Here is a 25,396-nt window from a genome sequence, read left to right as displayed (position 1 = left end):
TTTCCAGACTAATGTATCTGCTGCCCGGCTGGAGAAATACTTGGGTGGGGGTGACTTGGATACCTCCGCCATCACCAATGATCCTGATGTTGGTAAGAATCGAACATCCGAGCACTATTATAAGGGTGTAAAGTATATAATAGTCCCCCAGTATGAGCAAATCAGTTCTGAGGATCCTGGTACAGCGACTGCATCTGTAGTCCATCAGGGTCAGGTTGGAATCCTACGAATCGTTTCCTACCTGCTGGAATTCCTGGCACCTCTTCTGATTTGTAGACCCGCCATCTTTATGGTATAACACATACATGACGTCGCACCAGGTTGGCTAATCAAAAGAGGAGCCAGGGATTCACTCATCTCTACAGCCTAGTGGTTGCAAAAGAATGCCCAATGTTTTAAACTTAGCGACCATATCCTATCCCCCTCAAGCTCTTTAAAGGGAATCTGTCACCCTTTTTTCAAATATGAGCTGCCGGCACCGACATCAGGGGCTTATCTACAGCATTCTGTAATGCTCTAGATAAGCCCCCGATGTAACCTGAAAGAGAAGAAAAAAGTGTTAGATTATACTCACCATGGCGTTCAGTCCAGTCCGATGGGTGTCGCCGTCCAGTCCGGCGCCTCCCATCTTCATAGGATGCCGTCCTCTTCTTTCCTTCCTGTCGTGGCTCCTGCGCAGGCGCACTGCTCTGCCCTGTTGAGAGGTCCGGCGCCTGCGCACTACAGTATTCTGCTCTGCCCACAACAGGGCAGAGCAGTGCGCCTGCGCAGGAGCCACGACAGGAAGGAAAGAAGTGGACGTCACCGTTAGAAGAAGGGAGGCGCCGGACTGCAACACCCATCGGACCAAGACCGGACCGCCCCCCGGTGAGTATAATCTAACACTTTTTTCTTATCTTTCAAGTTACATCAGGGGCTTATCCACAGCATTACAGAATGCTGTAAATAAGCCCCTGATGTCGGTGCCGGCAGCTCATATTCGAAAAAAGGGGTGACAGATTCCCTTTAACGCAAACACATCCTTAGTAAATGTCCAAATGACCTTAACATACAGTGATGTTCGAAAGTGCTGGCACGCTTGAAATCGTTCTAGAAAATGAAGTATTTCTTTTAGAAAATTATTGCAATTACACATGTTTATTTCCTTTGTTTGTATTGGAACTACACGAAAAAAACATAGAAAAAAAGGCAAATTGGACATCATATCACACAAAACCTCAAAAATAGACCAGACAAAAATGTGGGTAAACAACTTTGTTTTAAGCACGTGATGCTCGTTCAAACTCACCTGTGGCAAGTAACAAGTGTGGGCAATATGAAAATCACACCTGAAAGCAGATAAAAAGGGGAGAAGTTGACTCAATCTTTGCATCGTGTGTCTGTGTGCCACACTAAGCATGGAGAACAGAATGAGGAGAAGAGAACTGTCTGAGGACTTGAGAACCATATCAACAATCCTCAGAGATCTTGATGTTCCTTTGACCACAATGCAAAACATACTTTAGAAGTTTCCAACCCATGGCACTGTAGCTAATCTCCCTGGACAAGGACGGCAGAGAAAAATTTATGAAAGGTTGCAGCGCAGGATAGTACGGATGGTGGTTCCAAAGAAATTCAAGCTGTTCTGCAGGCTTAGGGTGCATCAGTGTAATTGCAAACTCTCCGTCTACATTTGAATGAAATGAAATGTTGTGGCTGGGACCCAGAAGGACCCCACTGCTGACTCAGAAACATAAAAGCAAGACTGCAGTTTGCCAAAATATACGTGAGTAAGCCAAAATCCTTCTGAGAAAGCGTCTTGTGAATCTATGAGACGAATATAGAGCTTTTTGAGGTCTATAAAGAAAAGAACACAGTACCTACAGTCAAATATGGTGGACTTTCAAAGATGTTTTGGAGTTCTTTTGCTGCCTCTGGCACTGGGTGCCTTGACTGTGTGCAAAGCGTCATGAAATCTGAATTCTACCAAAGGATTTTGGGTGGCAATGTAGTGTCCAGTGTCAGAAAGCTGGGTTTGCGTCCTAGGTCATGGATTCCAGCAGGACAATGAACCAAAACATACTTCCAGAAGCATCCAGAAATGGATGGAAACAAAGCGCTGGAGAGTTCTGAAATGGCCAGCAATGAGTCCAGATCTAAATCCTAATGATCACCTGTGGAGAGATCTTAAAATTGCTGTCAGGAGACAGTGCCTACACAAATATGAGAGACCTGGAGCAGTTTGCAGAAGAAAAGTGGTGGAAAATTCCAGGTGAGAGGAAGCTTGTTGATGGTTCTAGGAAGTGATTTATTGCAGTTATTTATTCCAAAGGGTGTGTGCAGTCAAATATTAAGTTGAGGGAGCCATTAATTATGGACGGCCCAGTTTGGGGGTTTTGTGTGAAATTATATCCAGTTGGGTGAGACAAAAGCTGACACTGGACAGGTGCAAAAAATGAGTGCCTTGCAAGAAGCTACTCCCTTCCTGGGACAGTGTCATCGACTCCTATCCCTCTCTATCTATCAATTTCTTTTAATTAAATATTTTTTTCTGCCCATAATATTTCCTTCTCTTCACAAGGTCTCTCTGACTGAGCTCTGATGTTTTCTGTCCTACCCACTTTCCCAACAAAATGGCCTCAGTATTTCCTGCTTGGGATTTTATAGTGGCTGTGAATCATTAGTGACTATAGACGTTTATGATAAGATATGCTGTAGGGTGGGGTAACTGGAAGTATTATGAGGTCGCCTGCCGTAATGCGCCCGAGGTCATGTGTTCTTCCTTCTCTGTGCTATGCTATCTGTACCGTGTTTATATAAAAGCTGTAAAGACAAATAGCGCAATGGAGTCTTATCCGGATTACAAGGAAAAGGGGAGTAAATCGGGATTTGCTCACCTGGGGGTGTTGTGACAGTCACAGCCCCTGTGTTCGCTTTTAGGTAAAGACAGCTGCTGCAGATCCATCAAAATAGATAGTATATAAACTGCGCTGCAAAGGATCCAAAATACAATAGGAGGCCAGATGCGGTATGGCTGCGGTTTTGTCAATGCGTTCGAGGTAATCATACCTCTTCAACGGGACAAACCGCAATGATCATGTGAAAGAATCTGAGCAGAATCATAAATAGGTTTCTGTAATATTCAGTATCACTTGTATCTGAGTCATTAAAATCTCTGGTGTTTCTCTGCATGAGTCCAGTGGGCGGCCCTACTAGTGACTGAGAGCTATCTCTGCATGTATTAATGGTCATACAAAGAAGAATTTCAATTTAGTGATGAGTGAACCTGGTTGGGTAAGGTGTTACCTGAGCATGCTCGGGTGCTAACCGAGTGTCTTCAGCGTGCTTGAAAATTGTTTGCATCCCCGCGGCTGCTGTTATGCAATCCCTGCATGTGTTGGAGCTCATAAACAGGGGGCTTGAGCATATTTTTTGAGCACACCAAAGACACTCGGTTAGAACCCATGCATGCTCAGATAACGCCTTATCCAAGCATGTTCACTCATCACTGCTGTCAATTATTGAATAGGACCACCCACTGGACTCGTATACATTCAGATTCCAGGGATTTTAATGAATAAAATGCAATGTTTATTAAAAATTTTCCCCAAAAAATGTATATCAATTTGATCATCTTATTTTGAACATGACCGGTTCCTTTTAACAGTCTAAGTTCACAGTCTAAGTGAGAAGTCTGTTATTATTACAGATGCCGCCATCCGGTTTTCTGACGCCACTTTTACCTGGGAGCCCGGAACGTCTCCAGCAGTGAAGAAGTAAGGCATTATTAAATGTTAAATGTGTTCTGAAATAGAATAATGGGCGGCCCGTCTTGTTGCCACAATAGGATAATTGCAGCCTAATATTATGTGTGGTTCGAAGCCAAGAACCCAAATATTCCAATAGAAACCAGCTGATTATCCAATGTTGTGCCCAGAAAGGTTGGTAGAAGGCGGCACTCATCTAGTGAGTGAATGCTCCATCAGAATTGGATCGATATCCAATGTGTCCTCATGATCTTGTAGCTAAAAAGGCTGAAGTTTTTGGCTTTGGGCAAGTGTCCAAGCAAACATTCCCTTATACAAGTCCACCACAAACTTTGGAAATTTTGTAGGTGTCCCAGGTATACAGTAGATGTTCTTCTATTTATGAGGCTTAGTATGAGCAAATTTCACATTGTCCACCATGTGTCCGCACCTCTGATGTCCTTATGTCCTTTCTTGTAGTGTCAACCTGGACATCAAGGAAGATCATCTGGTTGCAGTAGTTGGTGGGGTTGGGTCTGGAAAATCTTCTCTTGTTTCTGCAATGCTTGGAGAAATGGACCATGTCAATGGGAGCATCAACATAAAGGTATAATGAGAACATTTCCCACTTTTCCTATGTTTTACACTGATGGGAGAATATCTGGACAAAATGATACGAAATGGGACATCTTGTTAGTAATGTAAACTTGTATTTCAGGGTTCTGTGGCTTATGTTCCTCAACAAGCCTGGATTCAGAATGCCACACTGAAAGATAACATCTTGTTTGGGTCACCATTAGACGAGGCGAGATACCAGCGGGTTCTAGAAGTCTGTGCCCTGCTTCCCGACTTGCAGATGTTACCTGGAGGAGATATGTCGGAGATAGGAGAAAAGGTAATTTTATACATCAGTAATAAAACTTACTTCTCTGCCAAGAACTAAGCCGCAGCGTTGCTTTGCATGCCTAGTTCACGTTCCTTTAGAACCTGCTTTCAACTGCTGCTCAGCAAAGATCCATAAACAATCTGTGTGCAGGATTTTTCTTGCTTAAAACTCTCTGCTCTCCAACCTGGTACTCAGAGAGGGAAATTCCTGTGCAAAGATTGTTTTAATATACAGTAGAGTACGGATCTTTTTTGGGCAGCAATTGAAAGCAGCTTATAAAGATACAAGAACTGGGCATTGAAAAAGCACTGAAGTTTAGTGCCAGAGAGAGGTCACAAAACAAGGGAATGAAGTATATTACAAAACTTAATAACCTTGCAATGTCTAGGGGATAACTACCGTATATAATAAAAAATGTTTTTAGTTTTCTTTCAAGGTGTTTTCCATTTTTATAAAGTATTGCTAATATGGGGGGCTGAGCCTGGGACTCCCACCTATCTTTCAGGTTTTTTTTTTATCCTTTTCTTGCCACATAGGGAATAAACTTGAGTGGAGGACAGAAGCAGCGTGTGAGCCTGGCTCGGGCAGTATACCAGAATACAGACATCTACATCCTCGATGACCCTCTGTCGGCTGTCGATGCTCATGTGGGGAAACACATATTTGAGAAGGTTGTTGGCCCCAAAGGTTTACTAAAAAACAAGGTAAATCACAGATAACAAAACTCCACTTTGTGATATAAACCAATATTCAAGTGGAAATATCAATCAGCCCTATAAAAATTGACAATGACATTGCCAGGCCATCATCATTACCAGACTTTCACAAATATGATTCGGCAGTATTGGAAATTGATGGAGTGCAATTTTCTAGAGGTGCATGGTTGTAAACCTCTCACATCCCATCTTTTCTCAGACCCGTGTCCTGGTCACTCACGGTGTAAGCTTTCTAAAGCACACGGATGAAATTGTGGTCATAGTGAATGGCAGCATTACTGAAACCGGCCCATACAAAACGTTATTGGCCAACAATGGAGCTTTTGCAGAGTTCCTCAGGACATACGCCAAGCAGGACCATGCCAAGGACTCAGAGCCGACCGGTACATTTAATGTAGATTATTCATGTAGATAGGAAATATTCTTTCATAGTCTTTCTGGTGGTTTAGGAAATTTTAAAAGCTTGTGTATTAGCTTCATTAAATTTTTGGCTTGGTATTTGAGAAGCCCCTACAAGATGCAAATCCAATGACAGCCACCAAGTGAAGCTCCAGAGGCCTTCTACTATATTATTAGACATTAATGTGTATACTACCCTGGGCCAGGATTATATATGCCAGGTTATTCTTATATATGATAAGTTTATCATTTGAATTACATACATAATAATCAGAGGTTGAGACTTTGGCTCCATAAATAGTTCAATCAACACATTGAAATGACAGATTCTCCACTATATGGACTGATTGACACTTGATCACTCGATCAGACCATAGACTGGAGCTCTGTGTGGATAGCAGGAGGCAGGCTCGGACTGGCCCGCAGAAGAACAGGTCAATTCTCCGGTAGGCCCCACTGCAGGAGAAGGCCTCCCAACTCTATATAAAAGCAATAGTTGGCACAATTAACTTGATTTACTATATACAGACAATGACAGCATCTCATCATTCATTCTGTCCAATTTATTGTTATATAGAAGCCAAGGCAAATTTGTGAATGAGAGTAAGGTAGTATTTGCATATAGCAGAACAGCGGGTCCCCCAGAGTCATTGTCACTGGTGGTCCCTTGGCCCCTATGTCTGACACTGGCAGGAGGTGTACACAAGCAGCGGTATGCAACTCGTACATTACTGCTTGCACAACTTATCTGGTTTTCCTATTGTCCGCCATGCAGTGCTACTCAAGGCAGATGAGGAAGATGACGGTGAAGACCCCGTAGAACAAACCGCCGAAGTAGCTGAAGACATTGTGACAACGACTCTTAAGAGAGAGAACAGTCTCCATAAGAAGAAGCTCGGCAGGTGAGGCTGATAAGGGATACAGAAATCTTCGTAGCGCACGTTATGGCACTGAATATGGACCTGACTATATACTTCTCGCCTGTCCTATAGTATGAATGGCACTTTAAGGAAGTCGCTGAAGGAAGTCACGAAGGAGAAGGGTGAAGACCAGAAGGCAACTGCAAAAGGACAACAGCTTATTGAGAAAGAGACAATGGAGACCGGAAAGGTAGAATTACCTACGCACTGCAATCAGTCTCATCAACAAGTCGTGCGGGGTTAATACATACCTGCCCACTTTCCTTGAATGTCCCTGAAAAAAGGGGTAACTTCCGGGACTCCTGGGAGAGTTGGCAAATCCTACACTTTCAGAAGGTTTCTTGTAGATGACGCCACCATGCTCCTTCCAGTGATGGAATTCCCGCATTCAAACACATATTAAGGGGAATATTGACCCCCAGTTGGTAAATTATTTCTAGAAGGAATAACAGAGGAACGGTGCAATGCAGATTTCTAAGAAAACATGGCCCAAAATTGGAATTTCATGACGAATACTTTTCTAAAAATGACATATGACGACTTCTCCGTTTTCCTCTCTGCATTCGTTTTGATAAATTTTCCACCTTTTAGAGATTTTTCATTTTTTTTTCTGTCTTTTTTTTGCAGGTGAAATTCTCTGTGTATACGAAGTACCTTCGTGCCATTGGATGGTGGTACTCCGTCACGATATTGCTCACCTTCATTTTACAAAACGCAGCCTTCGTCGGACAGAACATGTGGATCAGTGAATGGACGTCGGACGCTGTGGAATATTATAATGTCACCTATCCGGTCTCGCAGAGAGACATGCGCGTCGGGGTGTTTGGGGCCTTGGGAGTGACACAAGGTAAGAAGTAGCAGTCATTTTTCTAGTTTACTGTAAGTCTGAACCCCACTATTTGTAGGGGTTGTTTCATAAAGACAGGCCCCATCATGTGATGTATATGGACGCAATAGCCCCCTTCTAGTATACAACAATTTAATGGTGGGCTCAAGCTTTAGAAAACCTGACACAGTCTTGTCAGACATTATAACTTTTATTGGCCAATATGGAAAAATATCTGGTTATCTGCGGCTTCTCCATATCTGCAAGGGACTAGCCTCTATATTCCAGTATTGTCCAGTAATTCATTTTGGGGTAGTAATGATTTGTATATGTATTTTTCAGGTATTTTCGTGTTCCTCAGTGCTTTTCTGGTTGCGGCTGGTACGGTGCGTGCATCAAGGTTACTCCATACACAACTGCTGCGAAATATCCTGCATGTACCTATGCAGTTTTTCGATACCACTCCAACTGGGCGCATCGTCAACAGGTTTGCCAAGGTCGGCAACATTCATTTTTATTAAAATAATTTGTTGCTTCTTGGAGATGAATGAGATCATGGATTTCAGATTGTTCAAACTGAAGGCTGGTAACATAATCATAAAGACATAACATCCTGTAGAAGCTGAACATCTTGCAGGGGCATGAGGGATTCCTCCTCTCCTGTTTCTGTGTAGTACATGATAAGAAGCAACATGGGGATCATTATACAGCAGTACTGAGCAGTGTATCTGGGAGTCCTGCTCTGGGTTGAGATAAAAAAAATTACTAGAAAGCAGCAGCAAAGAGGACATGATGCAGTGATACTGAGCACTGTAGCTGTGAATACCTTTCTGGGTGAGATAAAACACCAGAAAGCAGCAGCATGGAGGACATTATACAGCAGTGCTGAGCAGCATAGATATGAATCCAGCTCAGGGGTAAAGTAAAACACTGGAAAACAGCAGAAGTGTATCTGTGCATCTGCATCTCTCTATCACACTGCTTGTCCTTCTTGTTTTCACTTGTACTATTGATTTATGTAAAGTTTGGTGAAATGACAGAGACTTTTAAAGTCTTGTTGCAGAATGACGGGCAACCTTCACAAAACTGGTCGAAAAGAATGACACCATCTTATTGAAATGAATGTTATTTGCTTCCAGGACATCTTCACCGTGGATGAAACCATCCCCATGTCATTCCGTAGCTGGATTTCCTGCATCTTGGGAGTGATCAGCACCCTGTTTCTCATCTGCTGGGCTACTCCCATCTTTGCCGCCGTCATCGTACCATTAGTCATTTTATACTACTTTGTGCAGGTAAACATTGGGTTTTCTTTAAATCCTTTATGGTGTTGGACTTTTCACAGCTCCCTTTGGACATTCTAGTATTTTAATGCATTTGATTTAATTCATTTGCCAATGTTTATTTCCTGCTACATTTCTTTTTTTTCACTAGTTATATTCTATAGCATTCTGCCATCACTATAGGGACTGGAACATCCCTTCTTGTACTTCCCAGCATGCATTGCTTTTACCTTGGTCCTGTTGCTTGCCTGCGCTGAACTGAAAGCCAGCCACTATGTCATACCTGTATGCAGTATGACAGACAGGAGAGCAAGAGCAGAGACTAAGACCCGCCCACACTTCCTGTAGAGAGGTAGGCCCACCCACACTTCCTGTAGAGAGGTAGGCCCACCCACACTTCCTGTAGAGAGGTAGGCCCGCCCACACTTCCTGTAGAGAGGTAGGCCCGCCCACACTTCCTGTAGAGAGGTAGGCCCGCCCACACTTCCTGTAGAGAGGTAGGCCCGCCCACACTTCCTGTAGGGAGGTAGGCCCGCCCACACTTCCTGTAGAGAGGTAGGCCCGCCCACACTTCCTGTAGAGAGGTAGGCCCGCCCACACTTCCTGTAGAGAGGTAGGCCCGCCCACACTTCCTGTAGAGAGGTAGGCCCGCCCACACTTCCTGTAGAGAGGTAGGCCCGCCCACACTTCCTGTAGAGAGGTAGGCCCGCCCACACTTCCTGTAGAGAGGTAGGCCCGCCCACACTTCCTGTAGGGAGGTAGGCCCGCCCACACTTCCTGTAGGGAGGTAGGCCCGCCCACACTTCCTGTAGGGAGGTAGGCCCGCCCACACTTCCTGTAGAGAGGTAGGCCCGCCCACACTTCCTGTAGAGAGGTAGGCCCACCCACACTTCCTGTAGAGAGGTAGGCCCGCCCACACTTTCTGTAGAGAGGTAGGCCCGCCCACACTTCCTGTAGAGAGGTAGGCCCGCCCACACTTCCTGTAGAGAGGTAGGCCTGCCCACACTTCCTGTAGAGAGGTAGGCCCGCCCACACTTCCTGTAGAGAGGTAGGCCCGCCAACATTTCCTGTAGAGAGGTAGGCCCGCCCACACTTCCTGTAGAGATAGACCCACCCACACTTCCTGTAGAGGTAGGCCCGCCCACACTTCCTGTAGAGAGGTAGACCCACCCACACTTCCTGTAGAGACAAAGACCCACTTCCTGTAGCGAGGGAAAGCCATCCCCCACCACCATAGACATTGAATTAAAAGGTCCAGAGTTTCAAGAAAGTAGCTTAAGAGCAGAAAACGCTATAACAATAACCATTATATACATTCGAATAATGTTTTATATTTTATCAATTTCTTGCTCTTCGGTCATCATTAAATTGCAAAATTATGGCTGACCGTAGCCACCACTAGAGGGAGTAGTTTCCTTTAGTGTTCGCTTTCAGAATTGAACGTTCCATTATTTTTTTTTAAGCAAGAGATTTGGAACCCTGTCTCCGAACAACGGAGCTTCGACAATTATTAAAATACATTTAGAAAATAATATGAACAGAACCTAAAAACAATATTGTGTTAAATGGAAGGTGTCATTAGAAAATGACCTGTTGTTTAAATCAGGTTTCGTGTTAAATTAATTTTTAAAAAATGTTTGGCAATATTTTTTTGGCCAATATAATAAAAATTAAAACAATAGAAATTTTGCAGTTCTCACACTGACCACTTGGGCTTTTTTATACTCTGACTTCCAGTTGTTTCAGGAAACACATGTACATTAGCAGCAATGAACTTTGAAATAATTATTTGTATTGCAGCTTCTAATGAACGTGGGCAAGGGTCATTGTGGAGGGAGGAGGTGAGCTGTGATATCACCTATTGTGACTGGTGGATCCTGTGTTATCTACTGTATATAGAGGTGTTATCAGTCATTGTACAGGAGGAGGTGAGCTGTGACATCACCTATTGTGAATGGTGGATCCTGTATTATCTACTGTATATAGAGGTGTTCTCAGTCATTGTACAGGAGGAGGAGAAGGTGAGCTGTGACATCATCTATTATGAATGGTGGATCCTGTGTTATCTACTGTATATAGAGGTGTTATCAGTCATTGTACAGGAGGAGGTGAGCTGTGACATCACCTATTGTGAGTGATGGATCCTGTGTTATCAGCGGTGTATGGAGGTGTTATCAGTCATTGCAATCCTGTCTCTGATGATAAGGAGCCTGCTGAAAACTCTTTTTGAAAGGATAAGAAGTATAGGTCTAAAAAAAAACAAAACAGTGGCCAGTGTGAAAAATAAAAGATCAGTTTTTCTTCTTTTTTTAAAAAGTCACGATTAAAGAAAAAAATACACGCAAGACAAGGACCTGATTTAAACAATCGGTGATTTTTTTTCATGATATCTCCTCCCCCCCTAATGACCATTATTCCCATGGATTTCTATTTATACTTGCAAATAGCCAAAAACATGACATTGTCTTTGTGTCTGTAGAGGTTTTACGTCACCACCTCTCGTCAGCTGAGACGCCTGGATTCGGTCACCAGGTCACCCATCTATTCTCACTTTGGGGAGACGGTCTCTGGCCTGTCCGTCATCCGGGCTTATGGACATCAGCAGAGGTTCCTCCAGCACAATGAGGACACCTTAGATATCAATCAGAAGACTGTTTATTCTTGGATTGTCTCCAACAGGTAAGACACCCACAAGGCATTACAGTCCTGGTGATTCGTGATCAGGGCGTATCTCTCATCATTTACCGTCTGTGTGTCGCTGTCTGCAGGTGGCTGGCCATCCGTCTTGAATTTGTCGGGAACTTGACGGTGTTTTTTGCGGCGCTCTTCGCGGTTTTGGCCCGGGGAACGGTGGACAGTGGGACGGTTGGACTTTCAATTTCCTCAGCACTCAATGTGAGTCACTATGAAATGACATAACAATAAGATAAATATAAAGTGTTAATATTTCTTATCCATTTTCATCTACCGTATTAAAGGGGTTGTCCACTACGAGGATAACTCATTCTTGATCTAAATGTTTGGCCCCGATAAAATAAAAAAAAAGCTTATGCTCACCGCCCCCCCCCCGTGCCGGTACCATCCCAGCGATGGCAGTACTCGTGGTGGTTGCATGACACGTGGTCACCGTGCCCACCTTCGTACGAACTGAATATGAAGAGGAAGTCTGGCTATAGCTGATCTCTGACTTACTCTTCATGTTTAATTTGACAGAAGGCAGAAAAAAAAAATAAAAATATATATATATATATAAAATATATATATTTTCATCTTTTACATTTTATAAATTAGAAAAAGGAAAATGAGGAGATGCAAAAATTTGGGCACGCTGCATGGTTAGTACCTAGTAGCACTCCCTTTTGAAAGTATCACAGTTTGTAAACGCTTTTCTAGAGAAGAGTCTTTCAGTTCTTGTATGAAGGCTTTTCATTCATTCTTCCTTGGAGAATTCTTCCAGTTCTGAGACATTCCTGGATCGTCTTCCATCCTCTGCTACTTAGAGGTCAGATCAGGGGACTGTGAGGGCCATTGTAATATCTTCATCTTGCGCCTTTTGATGTTGTCTGTTGTGGATTCTGATGTGTATTTAGGATCATTCTCCATTTGTAGAAGCCATCCTCTTCAGTTTTTTTACAGATGGAGTTATGTTTGCATCTAGAATTTGTAGAAATTTCATTGAATTCATTCTTCCCTCTACCCGTGAAATGTTCCCCATGACATTGGCTGTTACACAACCCCAAAGCATGATTGATCCACCCCCATGCTTAATGGTTGGTGAGATGTTCTTTACCTGAAATTCTGTGTCCTTTTTTCTCCACACATACCTTTGATCATTGTGGCCAAAGAGTTCTATTTTAACCTCATCGGTCCACAGGACTTGTCTCCAAAATGCATCAGACTTGTTTAGATGTTCTTCTGCATACTTCTGACACTGAATTTTATGATGAGGATGCAGGAGAGGTTTTCTTCTGATGACTCTTCCTTGACGGCCATTTTTGTGCAGGTGTCTCTGAACAGTAGACCAATGTACCACAACTCCAGACTCTGCTAAATCTTTCTGAAGGTCTTTTTCATTCAAGCGAGGTTTCTGATTTGCCTCTGTAGTAATCCTATGAGCAGCTCTCACTGAAATTTTGCTTGGTCTTCCAGACCTTATCTTGACCTCCACTCTCCCTGGTAACTGTCACTTCTAAAGTACATTTCAAACTGAGTAAAGGGCCACTTGAAAACGCTTTGCTATCTTCTTGTAACCTTCTCCTGCCTTGTGGGCCTTCACCATTTTAATTTTCACAGTGCTAGGCAGATGCTTAGAAGAACCTGTGGCTGCTGTTTTTTGGCGCAAGGTTAGAGGAGGCTGGGTTTTTAGAAGCTGGGAAATTTCTTAACGATGGTCTTTCCTAACAATAATAGCGAACAAGTCGTAACCTATCAGAATAATTAAGGTGTGAAACTTTGGTCGAAGTTATCTGAGTAAACAAATCTCCAAAATTTTGCATTGGCCCATTTTCCTTTGTGTAATTTTTAAGATGTAAGCAATGAAAATATATATCTACTATATAATTGTCTAATTCTGTCTGCCTGTCTCTGTCTGTCTGTCACGGAAATCCCGCCTCGCTGAGTGGTTGCGGCAGTCGCTTAGTCGTTGCAGCAACACGGCCGCATCGCTTATTGTACAGGCACATTACATGCCACTGTAAATATGGTCATATACCGTAATATCACTCACTCATTTCTAAAAATCAGCTCTATACATAGTGCAGGTTTTAGCGGGATTCCTTCAATGTGTACGGCACAATGGCGGTGACGCTTCATCCAGGCTCCTTCCCACTTAACCACTAGGACATGACATCCTTGGAGTCCGTTTCTTCTACTTATCCACACATTGGAGCGGTTTTTCATGGTGACACATTCCCTTTAACTGTACAATAACATAATACTAGTATACAGAGGATTGCGGATGATGACATGTCACGGTTTGGCGGTGGACCCTGGTAGTGAGCGTGCACCAGTACACAGGAACTTTATCCGTATATTATACATTATATCATCACTCAATATAAGGTTGTGCGTTTATTTTGACAGATCACACAGACCCTGAACTGGTTAGTACGGATGACGTCTGAGCTGGAGACCAACATTGTTGCCGTTGAGCGTGTGGATGAGTACATTAAAACAGAGAATGAAGTGAGTAACACTGAGTACCTGTGATTAAAGTGGTTCGGTCACCAGATTTCTGGCCTTTCACAAAATGTCAGCAGAGCCCCCCACAGCACCGCCAGGCACAGCGCAGCACCGGACACCCGCAGCGGCGTGCCGATAAGGCATATCTGCATTATAAGAGGCACTCCCATTTTCCCCCCAAATTTGGGGGGAAAAATTGCGTCTTATAATCTGAAAAATATGGTAATCCTTTTTGAAAGTTTTCCCACTTTTCCCTGATAGTATGAGAATTTTCCTAAAAGGGCACCCATATAAAGGTCTAATTTACCGTTATCTCCTAGAGCAGATGAGGCTGGTGTGCTTACTTTGAAAAAATTATGTTAGAATTACTGTATAGTTCTATTTAAAAGTGTTATGGTCTGATATTATGATGAATAATCTAGGAGTGTGGCTGGACTAAAATGCTCATAATATCAGGTGGGAAAACTTTAAAAATAGATTATGCTGCTAGTATTGTATGGATGTTCTAAGTAGGTATACCGGCCTCATCTGGTCTAAGCATTGATTAATGATGTCTGCAGTTTTTATTGTGAAATCTAGTGGCAGAGCTGCATTAAAGGGGATGATAGCTTCTAGTTGGTTGCGGTTCATCTGCGGTGACCCCCACTGATCGGCAGAAGGAGGCACTTTTTCCCTGTCTGAGCCGAGTGGAGATTCACATTTTCAACCACCAGTCCATTATGCTCTATCAGACCGCTTGAAAACATCTAGCGTCCATTCGCCTTGCTGGGAATGGACGCTAGATGGACCCATAGATTCCCATTCACCGGACGCTGGGCTGATGTTTGTTGATAAACCCTTTTTTACTGTATGGAGTACCACAGCGTCACACACAGGCGTCCGGGGATACGGAGCCAATGCTATGTCACGTGTGAGGCATCTATGTAGTAAAATGTTCACGTTGTGTGTGCGCCACTGGCTACAGTCAGCCATCTTTACCGGTGTTTATTTTCTAGGCAGACTGGGTGACTCAGCAGCGCCCCCCACAGGACTGGCCAGATAGAGGCATTGTGCAGTTTGTGGACTATAAGGCTCGTTATCGCGATGAATTAGACCTGGTTCTACATGGGATTTCATGCACTGTTGACAGCATGGAGAAGGTAATGTGTGATGGATGGAAAGATAGATAGATGATAGATAAGGAGACAGATCAGATAAATCAGGAATTAAACCATCATCAGACCACACGGGTTCATGAAAATATATAAAATGGTGGATTTTAGCTCAGATGTGATGAACGTAATTGTTTTTGGAGCTGAAGTGTTGCCACACACTGTGTGGGCTAATAGCGGTCAATATTTTCTGGAGGGCTGTCTATGATCAGACTGTGGATGGAGGAATAGCTGCAGACAGAGGAGATAGGTCAGTATATAGACAGGCGATATTCCTCGCCCGCTGTCAGCTGTCTGGGTGTTGGTGGAGACGTTGATCAGCTCCTCTCCGCTCCATCTGTAATGACATTTGTGACTTTCCTCCATTTGTGGATCTGTCCCTCAGGTTGGAATAGTTGGAAGGACGGGGGCCGGAAAATCTTCACTTACTAACTGTCTCTTCCGGATCATCGAAGCAGCAGAAGGAAAGATCGTCATTGATGGTCTGGACATTTCCACCATCGGCCTCCATGATCTGCGCAACAAACTGACTATAATTCCTCAGGTAAATCACTGGACAAAAAAAAAAAAAATTCAGAAAGCAGAATCTCAATGCAACAATTAAAGGGTTTCTACGCCTTGGAGACTCACTACCAATCCTGCGTTCCTGAAACTTCTCTTCCAGTTTCTTACTATGTCAGGTTGTGACCAAAACAGTGTGTGAAGGGGGCTGGCTGACTGATCATCTTAATAGCTAAGCCATCCCCCTCCTCCCTTTATTTTAAATAACCCATAGTAAGTGTGGTCCCTTTAATTGGTATTGTGGCCCAGGTGTTCCCGGTGATGCCTCTGCCCCCGAGCTGGTGACTAAACAGACTGATACCATTCTTTCAGATGAAACATAGAACATTTCTTTGCAAATTGCACTTAGCAAACATCCCACTAGAGGGCAGCAGTGACACACGTACGGCCATAGTGATTGGCGCCTGCTTATGGAGCAAGAAATCCCATTTCCATTTTTCCGCATCGTGACTTTTTCGTGATATTTCCTGGCAAGACTTTCCTAGTAAAATTACATTTCACAGGCAGCTTAGCAGCAGGTGGATGTTTAATATTTATGGATTACGTCGCTCACGTGGAGAAGTCAGGATATTGGCAACGTCTCACTGTATCCTACAATAAGGAGCCTTTGATTGAAACAGTTATGATGCCAAAAAACCGGATTACTTACCGGTAATACTCTTTTGTAGAGTCCACGACAGCACCCACTGAGAGAGGGGATCTGCCCCTAGGAACAGGAAACCTACAGAGAGATAAATGGGGTGGTCCCCCTCGCTCCCTCAGTTTCTATTACAGAGAACAACGGAGGAACCGCCATACACGTTTTAGTCAATTTGTTTAGACGATTCCTCTATCTTTACACATATATACTTCTATGTTTGCTAAAGTTATCAACATATTAAATTCTAATTACAATCTCCACCACCAAGGAGAACCATTTGTGAAAATTTTACGGGCGGGAAGTGAGCGGGTGCTGTCGTGGACTCTACAAAAGAGTATTACCCAGGGCCGGACTGGGACTAAAATTCAGCCCTGGCATTTGAAGTTACACAGGCCCACTAGTCACATGGTAACTATATAATATCTTTGTACACTTGTAGTTTACAAGAAGTGAGAGGAGATTAACACAACTATATAACATGTAGTCAGAGCTGTGCCCAGTATTTCAGCTCAGTCCTATTTATTGCTTTTAGGTACAGTACTCCTCTCAAATCTCTGTCCCCTTTTGTATGCATGATTACAGAATTTCTGGCAGAACTGCTCTCTATTGGGCAACCAGACCCCCTGGTCATAGCTGCCCCTATCATACCTCCCAACTTTTGAAGAAGGGAAAGATGTACAAAGACTGCGGTGCGCTTGGCGCGCCGCTGCAAATTTTGGCCACGCCCATCCACACCCATTTCACAACTAGTCACACCCATGTCCACACCTAATCGCACCCATTTAGCACTGCTGATCACACTGACTGGTACTGAGGGCACAGTGGCTGGCATTATGGGCACACTGACTGGCACTAAGGAAGAGAGAAAACAGAGAGAGAAAAAAGAAAACAGAGAGAGCGAGAAAGAAAGGGGAAAGAAAGAAAGAACAGTGAGAGACAAAGAAAGAACAGTGAGAGACAGAGAAAGAACAGAGAGAGAAAGAAAGAGGGGAAAGAAAGAACAGAGAGAGACAGAGAAAGAACAGAGAGAAAGAAAGAAGTAAAGAAAAGAAAGAAAGAACAGAGAAAGAGAGGAAAGAAAAAGAAAGAAAGAGGGGAAATAAAGAACAGAGAAAGAGAGGAAAGAAAAAGAAAGAAAGAGGGGAAATAAAGAACAGAGAGAGAGGAAAGAAAAAGAAAGAAAGAGGGGAAGAAAGAACAGAGAGAGAAAAAAGAAAGAACAGAGAGACAGAGAAAGAACAGAGAGAGAAAGAAAGAAGTAAAGAAAAGAAAGAACAGAGAGAAAGAGAGGAAAGAAAAAGAAAGAAAGAGGGGAAATAAAGAACAGAGAGAGAGAGAGGAAAGAAAAAGAAAGAAAGAGGGGAAGAAAGAACAGAGAGAGAAAAAAGAAAGAACAGAGAGAGAAAGAAAGAACAGAGAGAGACAGAGAAAGAACAGAGAGAGAAAGAAAGAAGTAAAGAAAAGAAAGAACAGAGAGAAACAGAGGAAAGAAAAAGAAAGAAAGAGGGGAAGAAAGAATAGAGAGAGAAAGAAAGAACAGAGAGAGAAAGAAAGAACAGAGAAAGAAAGAAAAAGAGAGAAAGAAATAAAGAAAGATTCTACAAAGATACTATAGCAGCCCGGCTCCCATTGTAGTGCCCACCTGAGCCTCCCGGTGCAGGACCTATCATGATCCGCTCACATGGCCGGCATCCCCGATTCCAAGGCGATCCTGCTGTCTGCGCTGTCGGAGGAGGACACGGTGATGGATCTGAAGCATTCCTGGTTCCGTCACAATCTCCTCAAGAAATTATCTCATTTCCCGTCAGCTTCCAGCACATCACTTCAGGTGGAACGTCATGTGTGTGTTTTAAAATGCTCCTCGGGGCTCCGCTGTGTACTCCTGTGTCCGTGGGAAAAACCCGCTTCGTATGCTTTGTATACACTTGGCTCCGCTCCGTACATCCCGTACACATATGGCTCCACTTCATACACACACGGCTCCACTCCGACCACCTCATACACGCGTGGCTCCTCTCCGTACACCTCGTACACGCGTGGCTCCTCTCCGTACACCTCATACACGCGGCTCCGCTCCGTACACGCGTGGCTCCGCTCCGTACACCTCGTACACACACGGCTCCTCTCCGTACACCTCGTACACACACGGCTCCTCTCCGTACACCTCGTACACACACGGCTCCGCTCCGTACACCTCGTACACACGGCTCCTCTCCGCACACCTCGTACACACGGCTCCGCTCCGTACACCTCGTACACACGGCTCCGCTCCGTACACCCCGTACACACGCGGCTCAGCTCCGTACACCTCGTACACGCGGCTCCGCTCCGTACACCCCGTACACACGGCTCCGCTCCGTACACCTCGTACACACGCGGCTCCGCTCCGTACACCCGCGGCTCCGCTCCGTACACCTCGTACACACGCGGCTCCGCTCCGTACACCTCGTACACACGCGGCTCCGCTCCGTACACCTCGTACACACGCGGCTCCGCTCCGTACACCTCGTACACACGCGGCTCCGCTCCGTACACCTCGTACACACGCGGCTCCGCTCCGTACACCTCGTACACACGCGGCTCCGCTCCGTACACCTCGTACACACGCGGCTCCGCTCCGTACACCTCGTACACACGCGGCTCCGCTCCGTACACCTCGTACACACGCGGCTCTGCTCCGTACACCTCGTACACACGCGTCTCTGCTCCGTACACCTCGTACACACGCGGCTCCGCTCCGTACACCTCGTACACACGCGGCTCCGCTCCGTACACCTCGTACACACGTGGCTCCATACACCTCGTACACCCACGGCTCCGCTCCGTACACCCACGGCTCCGCTCCGTACACCTCGTACACACACGGCTCCGCTCCGTACACACACGGCTCTGCTCCGTACACCTCGTACACGCGGCTCCGCTCCGTACACCTCGTACACACGCGGCTCTGCTCCGTACACCTCGTACACACGCGGCTCCGCTCCGTACACCTCGTACACACGCGGCTCCGCTCCGTACACCTCGTACACACGCGGCTCCGCTCCGTACACCTCGTACACACGCGGCTCCGCTCCGTACACCTCGTACACACGCGGCTCCGCTCCGTACACCTCGTACACACGCGGCTCCGCTCCGTACACCTCGTACACACGCGGCTCCGCTCCGTACACCTCGTACACACACGGCTCCGCTCCGTACACCTCGTACACACACGGCTCCGCTCCGTACACACACGGCTCCGCTCCGTACACCTCTTACACCCACGGCTCCGCTCCGTACACCTCGTACACCCACGGCTCCGCTCCGTACACCTCGTACACCCACGGCTCCGCTCCGTACACCTCATACACACACAGCTCTGCTACATCCACACTGTAAATCCTGACCCCACACATACTTACCTCAACCAGCACCATGACAACAGCAAAGCAGAGTCTTGCAGACGGTAGAGGCAAGGCTGAGCGCACAGGACCTGTGATGAGGTCACAGGAGGGGCGGAGTCAGGGGTGACATGATCGGGGGTCTGGACAAAGGCTCCTGATCATGTGACCCCCCTGACTCCTCCCCTCCTGTGACCTCATCACAGGTCCTGCGAACAGAGCGAGCAGGCAAGCGAGTGCGACACTGTGAGTGGCTGCGGGGGGGAGGGGGTCTCATGCTAAGGCGAGGATGGGGTGCGAGGGGGGGCGTGGCGGCTTATCTCCCTGCAGTGCGGGAGGAACTTGAAACTATCACCGGCCGGCGGCAGGAGCCACAGTGGCCGCAGCAGCTGGCAAGCGGCCAGATGATCGGGCGCTGCCGCCCGCGGCCCACGTGACAGCGGCCCAGCGGGAAAATGCCCGGTTGGTTATATTGCCAATCCGGGCCTGGTATTACCGGTAAGTAATCCGGTTTTTCCTCTTCGCCACGACAGCACCCACTGAGAGATTTTCAGAGATAATCACTTGGGAGGGCACACCATGTTAAGGACAGATCTACCAAAAGTCAGATCCTAGGTAGAGGACAAATCTAGTCTATAGTGACTATAAAAGGTAGACGGAGAAGGCCAGGTTGCAGCCTTACATATTTGCTCAATTGGGACGTTCGCCCTCTCGGCCCAGGAGGATGACATGGCTCTAGTAGAGTGCGCCTTAATACCCTGTGGAGGGTCTTCTCCTTTTGCCGAATATGCCATTGTGATCGCATCTCTGATCAACCTGGACAACGTGCCTGTTGTAACTCTAGCCCCTTTCTTGTTACCCTGGAAGGAGATAAAAAGAGACCTACTCTGCCTCCAGGGACTGGTCCTATCTAAGTAGGCTAGCACAGCTCTTCTTACGTCTAAAGTGTGATATTTAACCTCGTCCTGTGTTGTTGGGTTCTCATAGAAAGAAGGTAGGCAGATCTCCTGAGACCTATGAAACTTAGTTGCCCGTTTGGGAAGGTAGGACGGGTCTGTTTTCAATACCAGTCTGTCCCGTGTTACTGACAGGAACGGGGGGTCTACTGACAGGGCGTGAAGATCACTTACTCTTCTAGCTGATACTAAGGCTACTAGCGTAGCAGTTTTTAATGAGAGGCATTTCATTGATGCTGAACTTATGGGTTCAAACGGGGCCTGAGTGAAGGCATACAAAACAAGACTAAGGTTCCATGCTGGTAGCTGAGGAATATGAACTGGCTCTGACCGCTGACAAGCTGAAATAAACCGGGTCACCCACCTATTACCTGCCACGTTGTAGTTAAACAAGGCTCCTAGGGCCGATACATGGACCTTTAGAGTATTTACTGAGAACCTCAATTCTCGGCCCTTCTGAAGGAATTCTAGAATGGCTGTAATGGGCACTTCACCGGCTAATTTTGCTGGGTGAAAGGCCAGGAATTTCCTCCACACCTTAGTGTATATTCTTGTTGTAGATTCCTTCCTACTTTGCAGAAGGGTACTAATCAGGTTTTTTGAGAAGCCTCTCTGCTTCAATAGTTCCCTTTCAAATTCCAGGCCGCTAGGCGCAGGGCTTTGACCTGTGGATGGTAGCAGGTTCCCTGCGAGAGAAGGTCCTGGTGTAGCGGCAGAATCCATGGGTCGGTTATTGACATGGCTCTCAGCCATGAAAACCACGGCCTCTTGGGCCAAAACGGGGCTATCAAGATGACCCTCGCCTTTTCTTGTCTTATTTTCCTGACCACTGTTGGTAACAGAACCATTGGAGGGAAGGCATAGGCTTGCCGGAATGTCCAGGATGCTTGGAGGGCATCTAGTATGTCTGGGTTGTCTGCTCTGTAGAGAGAAGCGAACTTTTTTACACGCCTGTTGGCTCTGGTCGCGAACAGGTCTATTTCTGGTCTGCCCCATTTCGCCGCTATCATCTCGAAGATGTGCTGGCTGAGGACCCACTCGCCCTGATATAGGGTTTGGCGGCAGAGGTAGTCTGCTCCAGAATTGTCTACTCCTCTTATGTGGAGTGCAGACAAGGAGTGAAGATGCACTTCGGCTATCTCTAAGATCTGTTCCGCGATAGACATCAATGGTCCTGATCGCGTACCTCCTTGCCGGTTTATATATGCCACTGCGGTGGTATTGTCTGACTGGATCCTCACATGGGTTCCTCTTAACTGCGGGAGAAATTGAGATATAGCATAGTAAATTGCTGTTAGTTCCTTCATATTAGAGATTTCTGCTTCATGCTCCAGCCACCAGCCCTGTACCATCTCTTCCTCCAGGTGGGCCCCCCACCCTGAGGGGCTAGCATCCGTGGTGAGTACCATAGAGGGAGTAACCCACCATTGAACTCCTTTTGACAAACTGGTAGGATCCAACCACCAACCTAGGTAGTTAATAACTTCGGGCGATAGGGACATCTTCCCTTCCAACCGCCCCTGCAGTCTGTCTCCTGTAAAATAGCCCACTGAAATTTTCTGGAGTGGAATTGGGCCCATTGCACCGCTGGAATGCATGATATTAGGGACCCTAGCAAGGACATACCCTGTCTCAATGATATTACGGGTTTTTCAGTAAAGTTCTGTATTTTATTAACTATGGCCTGCGCCTTAGCATCTGGTAGAAAGCATTTCTGACTTACGGAATCTACTTGCAGGCCTAGGAACTTCTGACAGGTTACCGGTTTTAGCCTGGACTTCTCCCAGTTGATTAGCCAACCTAATGTCTGTAGGGATGAGACAATATCAGCTATTCTTCTTTCACATTTGGAAACAGATTTTCCTACTATGAGCAGGTCGTCCAAGTAGGGGACCACCAGGGTGTCATTCAGCCTTATATATGACATCACCTCTAGCATCAATTTGGTAAACACTCGAGGAGCCATAGATAGTCCGAACGGCAATGCCGTAAACTGGAAATGTTGAATCCGACCCTTGAACCAGACTGCTACCCGCAGGAACTTCTGGTGCCCTTGGTATATAGCACCTGGGGAACAAGAGTTTTATTGCTGAATTTATTGACTCCATTTTAAACGGCCTCAGCTTCAAGAATGTATTAAGCTTCTTTAAATTTATTATAGTCCTAAAAGAGCTGTCTGGTTTAGGGACTAAAAATAGGGGAGAATAAAAGCCCCTTCCCTTTTCGTCCCCCGGGACCTCTATCAGAACACGCTTAGTTAGCAGTGCTGCAATCTCCATCTCCAGTGCTTCCTGCTGTGTTTGGGACTTCATAGAAGTCAATAGGAAGGAGTTCGGTGGATGCCGAACAAATTCTAGTTTTAGGCCAGATGAGATGATATCAATGGCCCAGGGTTTGGATGTAATTTTTCCCCATTGGTGGCTAAATTTCAGTAGCCTGCCACCTACCGGTGTACTGGTACTAGCGGAACCTGTCTCCTCTGAAGGGACGTTTCCCAAATAGGCTGCCCCTCTGTTTGGGATCCTTATTTCCCCAGGGGTCCTGAGGTTTGAAACCTCTCTTTTTCCCAAACGGAGGCTTTCTGAAGGCCCTCCTGTTAAAGGGAATATACGGTTTAGGAAGACCTTTCTTTCTATCCCCCGCTTTTGTTAGGATCTCATCCAGCTCCGTGCCAAATAGGTACTTACCCTGGCAGGGTATAGCACAAAGTTTAGTCTTTGCGTATCTCCTCTCCATCCTTTCAACCATAAGGCCTGCCGGCCTGAATTGGTTAGCCCTGCTGCTCTAGCAGATTGTCGGAGAGAGTCCGCTGAGGAGTCGGACAGGAAAGCTGCTGCTCCTTTAATCAGGGGAATAGAGGAAAGGAGCTCGCTTCTAGATATTCTGCTTTTAATTTTCCCTTCCAGGTCATCCAGCCATACCAACATTGACCTTGCTGTGCACGTGGCTGCTATTGCGGGCTTAAAAGCTGCTGTGCATGCCTCCCAGGATCGTTTAAGAAAGGTATCTGTCTTACGATCTAATGAGTCAGCCAATGACCCTGAATCCTCCACCGGCAGGGAGGATCTACGAGAGGTAGAGGCCACTGCCGCATCTACTTTGGGGGCTCTCGACCAAGATGTTAACTCCTCGTCGTCAAATGGATATTTGCGTTTTGAAGTCAAGGGGAGGAAGGTTCTCTGACCCTGCTTCTCCCACTCCCTCTTTACCAGCTCCTTAATAGCTGGGACTACTGGGAAAGCACGGATCTTCCTCCGGGAAATTCCCGCAAACATCATGTCTTGCCGAGTTTTGGGGTCCTTAGTCTCAGGTAGCCCCATGGTATTTCGGACAGACTTAACCAAGTTATTAACACTGTCCGTAGGGAAACAAGTCTGTTCCTCTTCATCTGAGGAAAAGTTTTCCTGGGATCTATCTGAGTCTAGTTCCTCAGTTTCTGACGGCGATCCCGACGCCAGTGAAGCTACTCCTCTCGGTGAAACTATTCCTTTGACAGAGGAGTGACCCCCCCCCAGACTACTGGAGCTGCCCAAGGCCCGTAGTTCCTCTCTAATTATCGCTCGGATATCCTCTTTTCTCCCTGAGGATTCCTCTTGCAAGGTCTTTTCAATACAAGACTGGCATAATCTTTTAGGATGGCCATCTGGGAGGGGCTGAGAACATAAGGCACACTCTCTATTTTTCGCCTTCTCCATGCTTTTGGCCTAAAAGGTATGGATCAAGAAAACGGATCAAGCCTGACTGAAAACACTCAGCCGTGAATTTCGTCAGCAAATTACCGGCTGCGGGGTTCGCAACTCAGGCTGAGGCGAGGCGTGGGACGGCTTTTTCTCCTTCCGTTTTTTCTCCGCGGGCTCATTTTGCCTGGAATGGCCGCTGGACTCTCTTCTGGAGCTGCCACTTCTCCTGGTGCTGCTGCTCCTTCTTGTAGCACCGCTCTTTCTGCTGCCCTGTGGGGACTTGTCTGGCTGGCTCAGTTGGAGCGAAACCAGGTCGTTTGTGGATGACATAGCTGCGCACCGCTGTAGCATTACCGGTGTCTTTTATGCAGCTTACCGGTTCCGCCTCTCTTTCTCTCTTTTTTTCACTTCTGCCTCCTACTGCGCATGCGCGGCTCCTGCTCCCGCGATACCTCTTACCTGCGCCCTCTGACCCGGGAAGCTGTTGCAGCACTTCCGGGTCGCCTCAGCCTGGAATCACCCGCTACCTGCACCACCTGTCGCCTCATCGCTGCCCCTTAGACCACCGGACACCTCCCAGGTATTTTCCTCAGCGCTGCCCCGCACCTCATAATCTGCGAGCTCAGGTCTTCATTGTTTACCCGGCCTCGCTGTAACGGGGGGGCGCATCCTCCGGTGCCGCGCTTCTGTAATGCGTTCGTATCCCTCTGTGGGGACGGGGGGGGGGACCCTGCCCCACAAAGTGAGCCTCGGTACTCCACACCACGGCCTCACCTGCATTACCAGCCGGGGGGGTCTTCTCTCCACCCGACGCTGCATCCAGTCCTGGAGCCCCCGCTGCTCATATCAGGCATGCGGGCGGCTACCAGACCAGGCATCCTCTTCTCTGTGGGTTCCTTCTAGGAACAGGAAACCAAACTGAGGGAGCGAGGGGGACCGCCCCATTTATCTCTCTGTAGGTTTCCTGTTCCTAGGGGCAGATCCCCTCTCTCAGTGGATGCTGTCGTGGCGAAGAGGAAAAAATGTGTTTGCTCTATAATGTGGGCACAATGGCGGCTCACACAACAATGGGAGTAACTTTGTTTTATTCTA

The 25,396-nt window shown here is 46.4% G+C and overlaps 2 protein-coding genes across 2 annotated transcripts in view; one reads left to right on the top strand and one right to left on the bottom strand.

The window, feature by feature from the left end:
- ABCC2 (ATP binding cassette subfamily C member 2) overlaps positions 1–25,396 on the top strand; it is a 51,810-nt gene that overhangs the window by 18,450 nt on the left and 7,964 nt on the right. The window contains exons 14-29 of the mRNA XM_073552794.1: positions 8–92; positions 3,689–3,755; positions 4,206–4,332; positions 4,444–4,620; positions 5,148–5,315; positions 5,527–5,710; positions 6,502–6,628; positions 6,719–6,836; positions 7,274–7,493; positions 7,815–7,969; positions 8,612–8,767; positions 11,235–11,434; positions 11,524–11,650; positions 13,838–13,939; positions 14,932–15,075; positions 15,473–15,631. Coding sequence (XP_073408895.1) covers positions 8–92; positions 3,689–3,755; positions 4,206–4,332; positions 4,444–4,620; positions 5,148–5,315; positions 5,527–5,710; positions 6,502–6,628; positions 6,719–6,836; positions 7,274–7,493; positions 7,815–7,969; positions 8,612–8,767; positions 11,235–11,434; positions 11,524–11,650; positions 13,838–13,939; positions 14,932–15,075; positions 15,473–15,631 — 2,316 coding nt within the window. The remainder of the gene's footprint in view (positions 1–7; positions 93–3,688; positions 3,756–4,205; positions 4,333–4,443; positions 4,621–5,147; positions 5,316–5,526; positions 5,711–6,501; positions 6,629–6,718; positions 6,837–7,273; positions 7,494–7,814; positions 7,970–8,611; positions 8,768–11,234; positions 11,435–11,523; positions 11,651–13,837; positions 13,940–14,931; positions 15,076–15,472; positions 15,632–25,396) is intronic.
- On the bottom strand, positions 20,169–21,601 carry LOC141056122 (uncharacterized). The gene has a single exon (XM_073552795.1). It carries the CDS (start codon positions 21,375–21,377, stop codon positions 20,280–20,282), a length of 1,098 nt encoding a protein of 365 aa, XP_073408896.1. The 5' UTR covers positions 21,378–21,601; the 3' UTR covers positions 20,169–20,279.

Source organism: Dendrobates tinctorius, unplaced genomic scaffold, assembly GCF_039654945.1.
Source record: "Dendrobates tinctorius isolate UK_male_01 unplaced genomic scaffold, ASM3965494v1 ptg000196l, whole genome shotgun sequence".
NCBI classification, from domain to species: Eukaryota; Metazoa; Chordata; class Amphibia; order Anura; family Dendrobatidae; genus Dendrobates; species Dendrobates tinctorius.
This window is presented reverse-complemented; position numbering and strand designations above follow the sequence as displayed.

What these genes read in the sequence shown, in the direction of transcription:
- LOC141056122 (XM_073552795.1), bottom strand. Translation starts at nt 21,377, where the DNA reads ATGGCTGAGAGCCATGTCAATAACCGACCCATGGATTCTGCCGCTACA.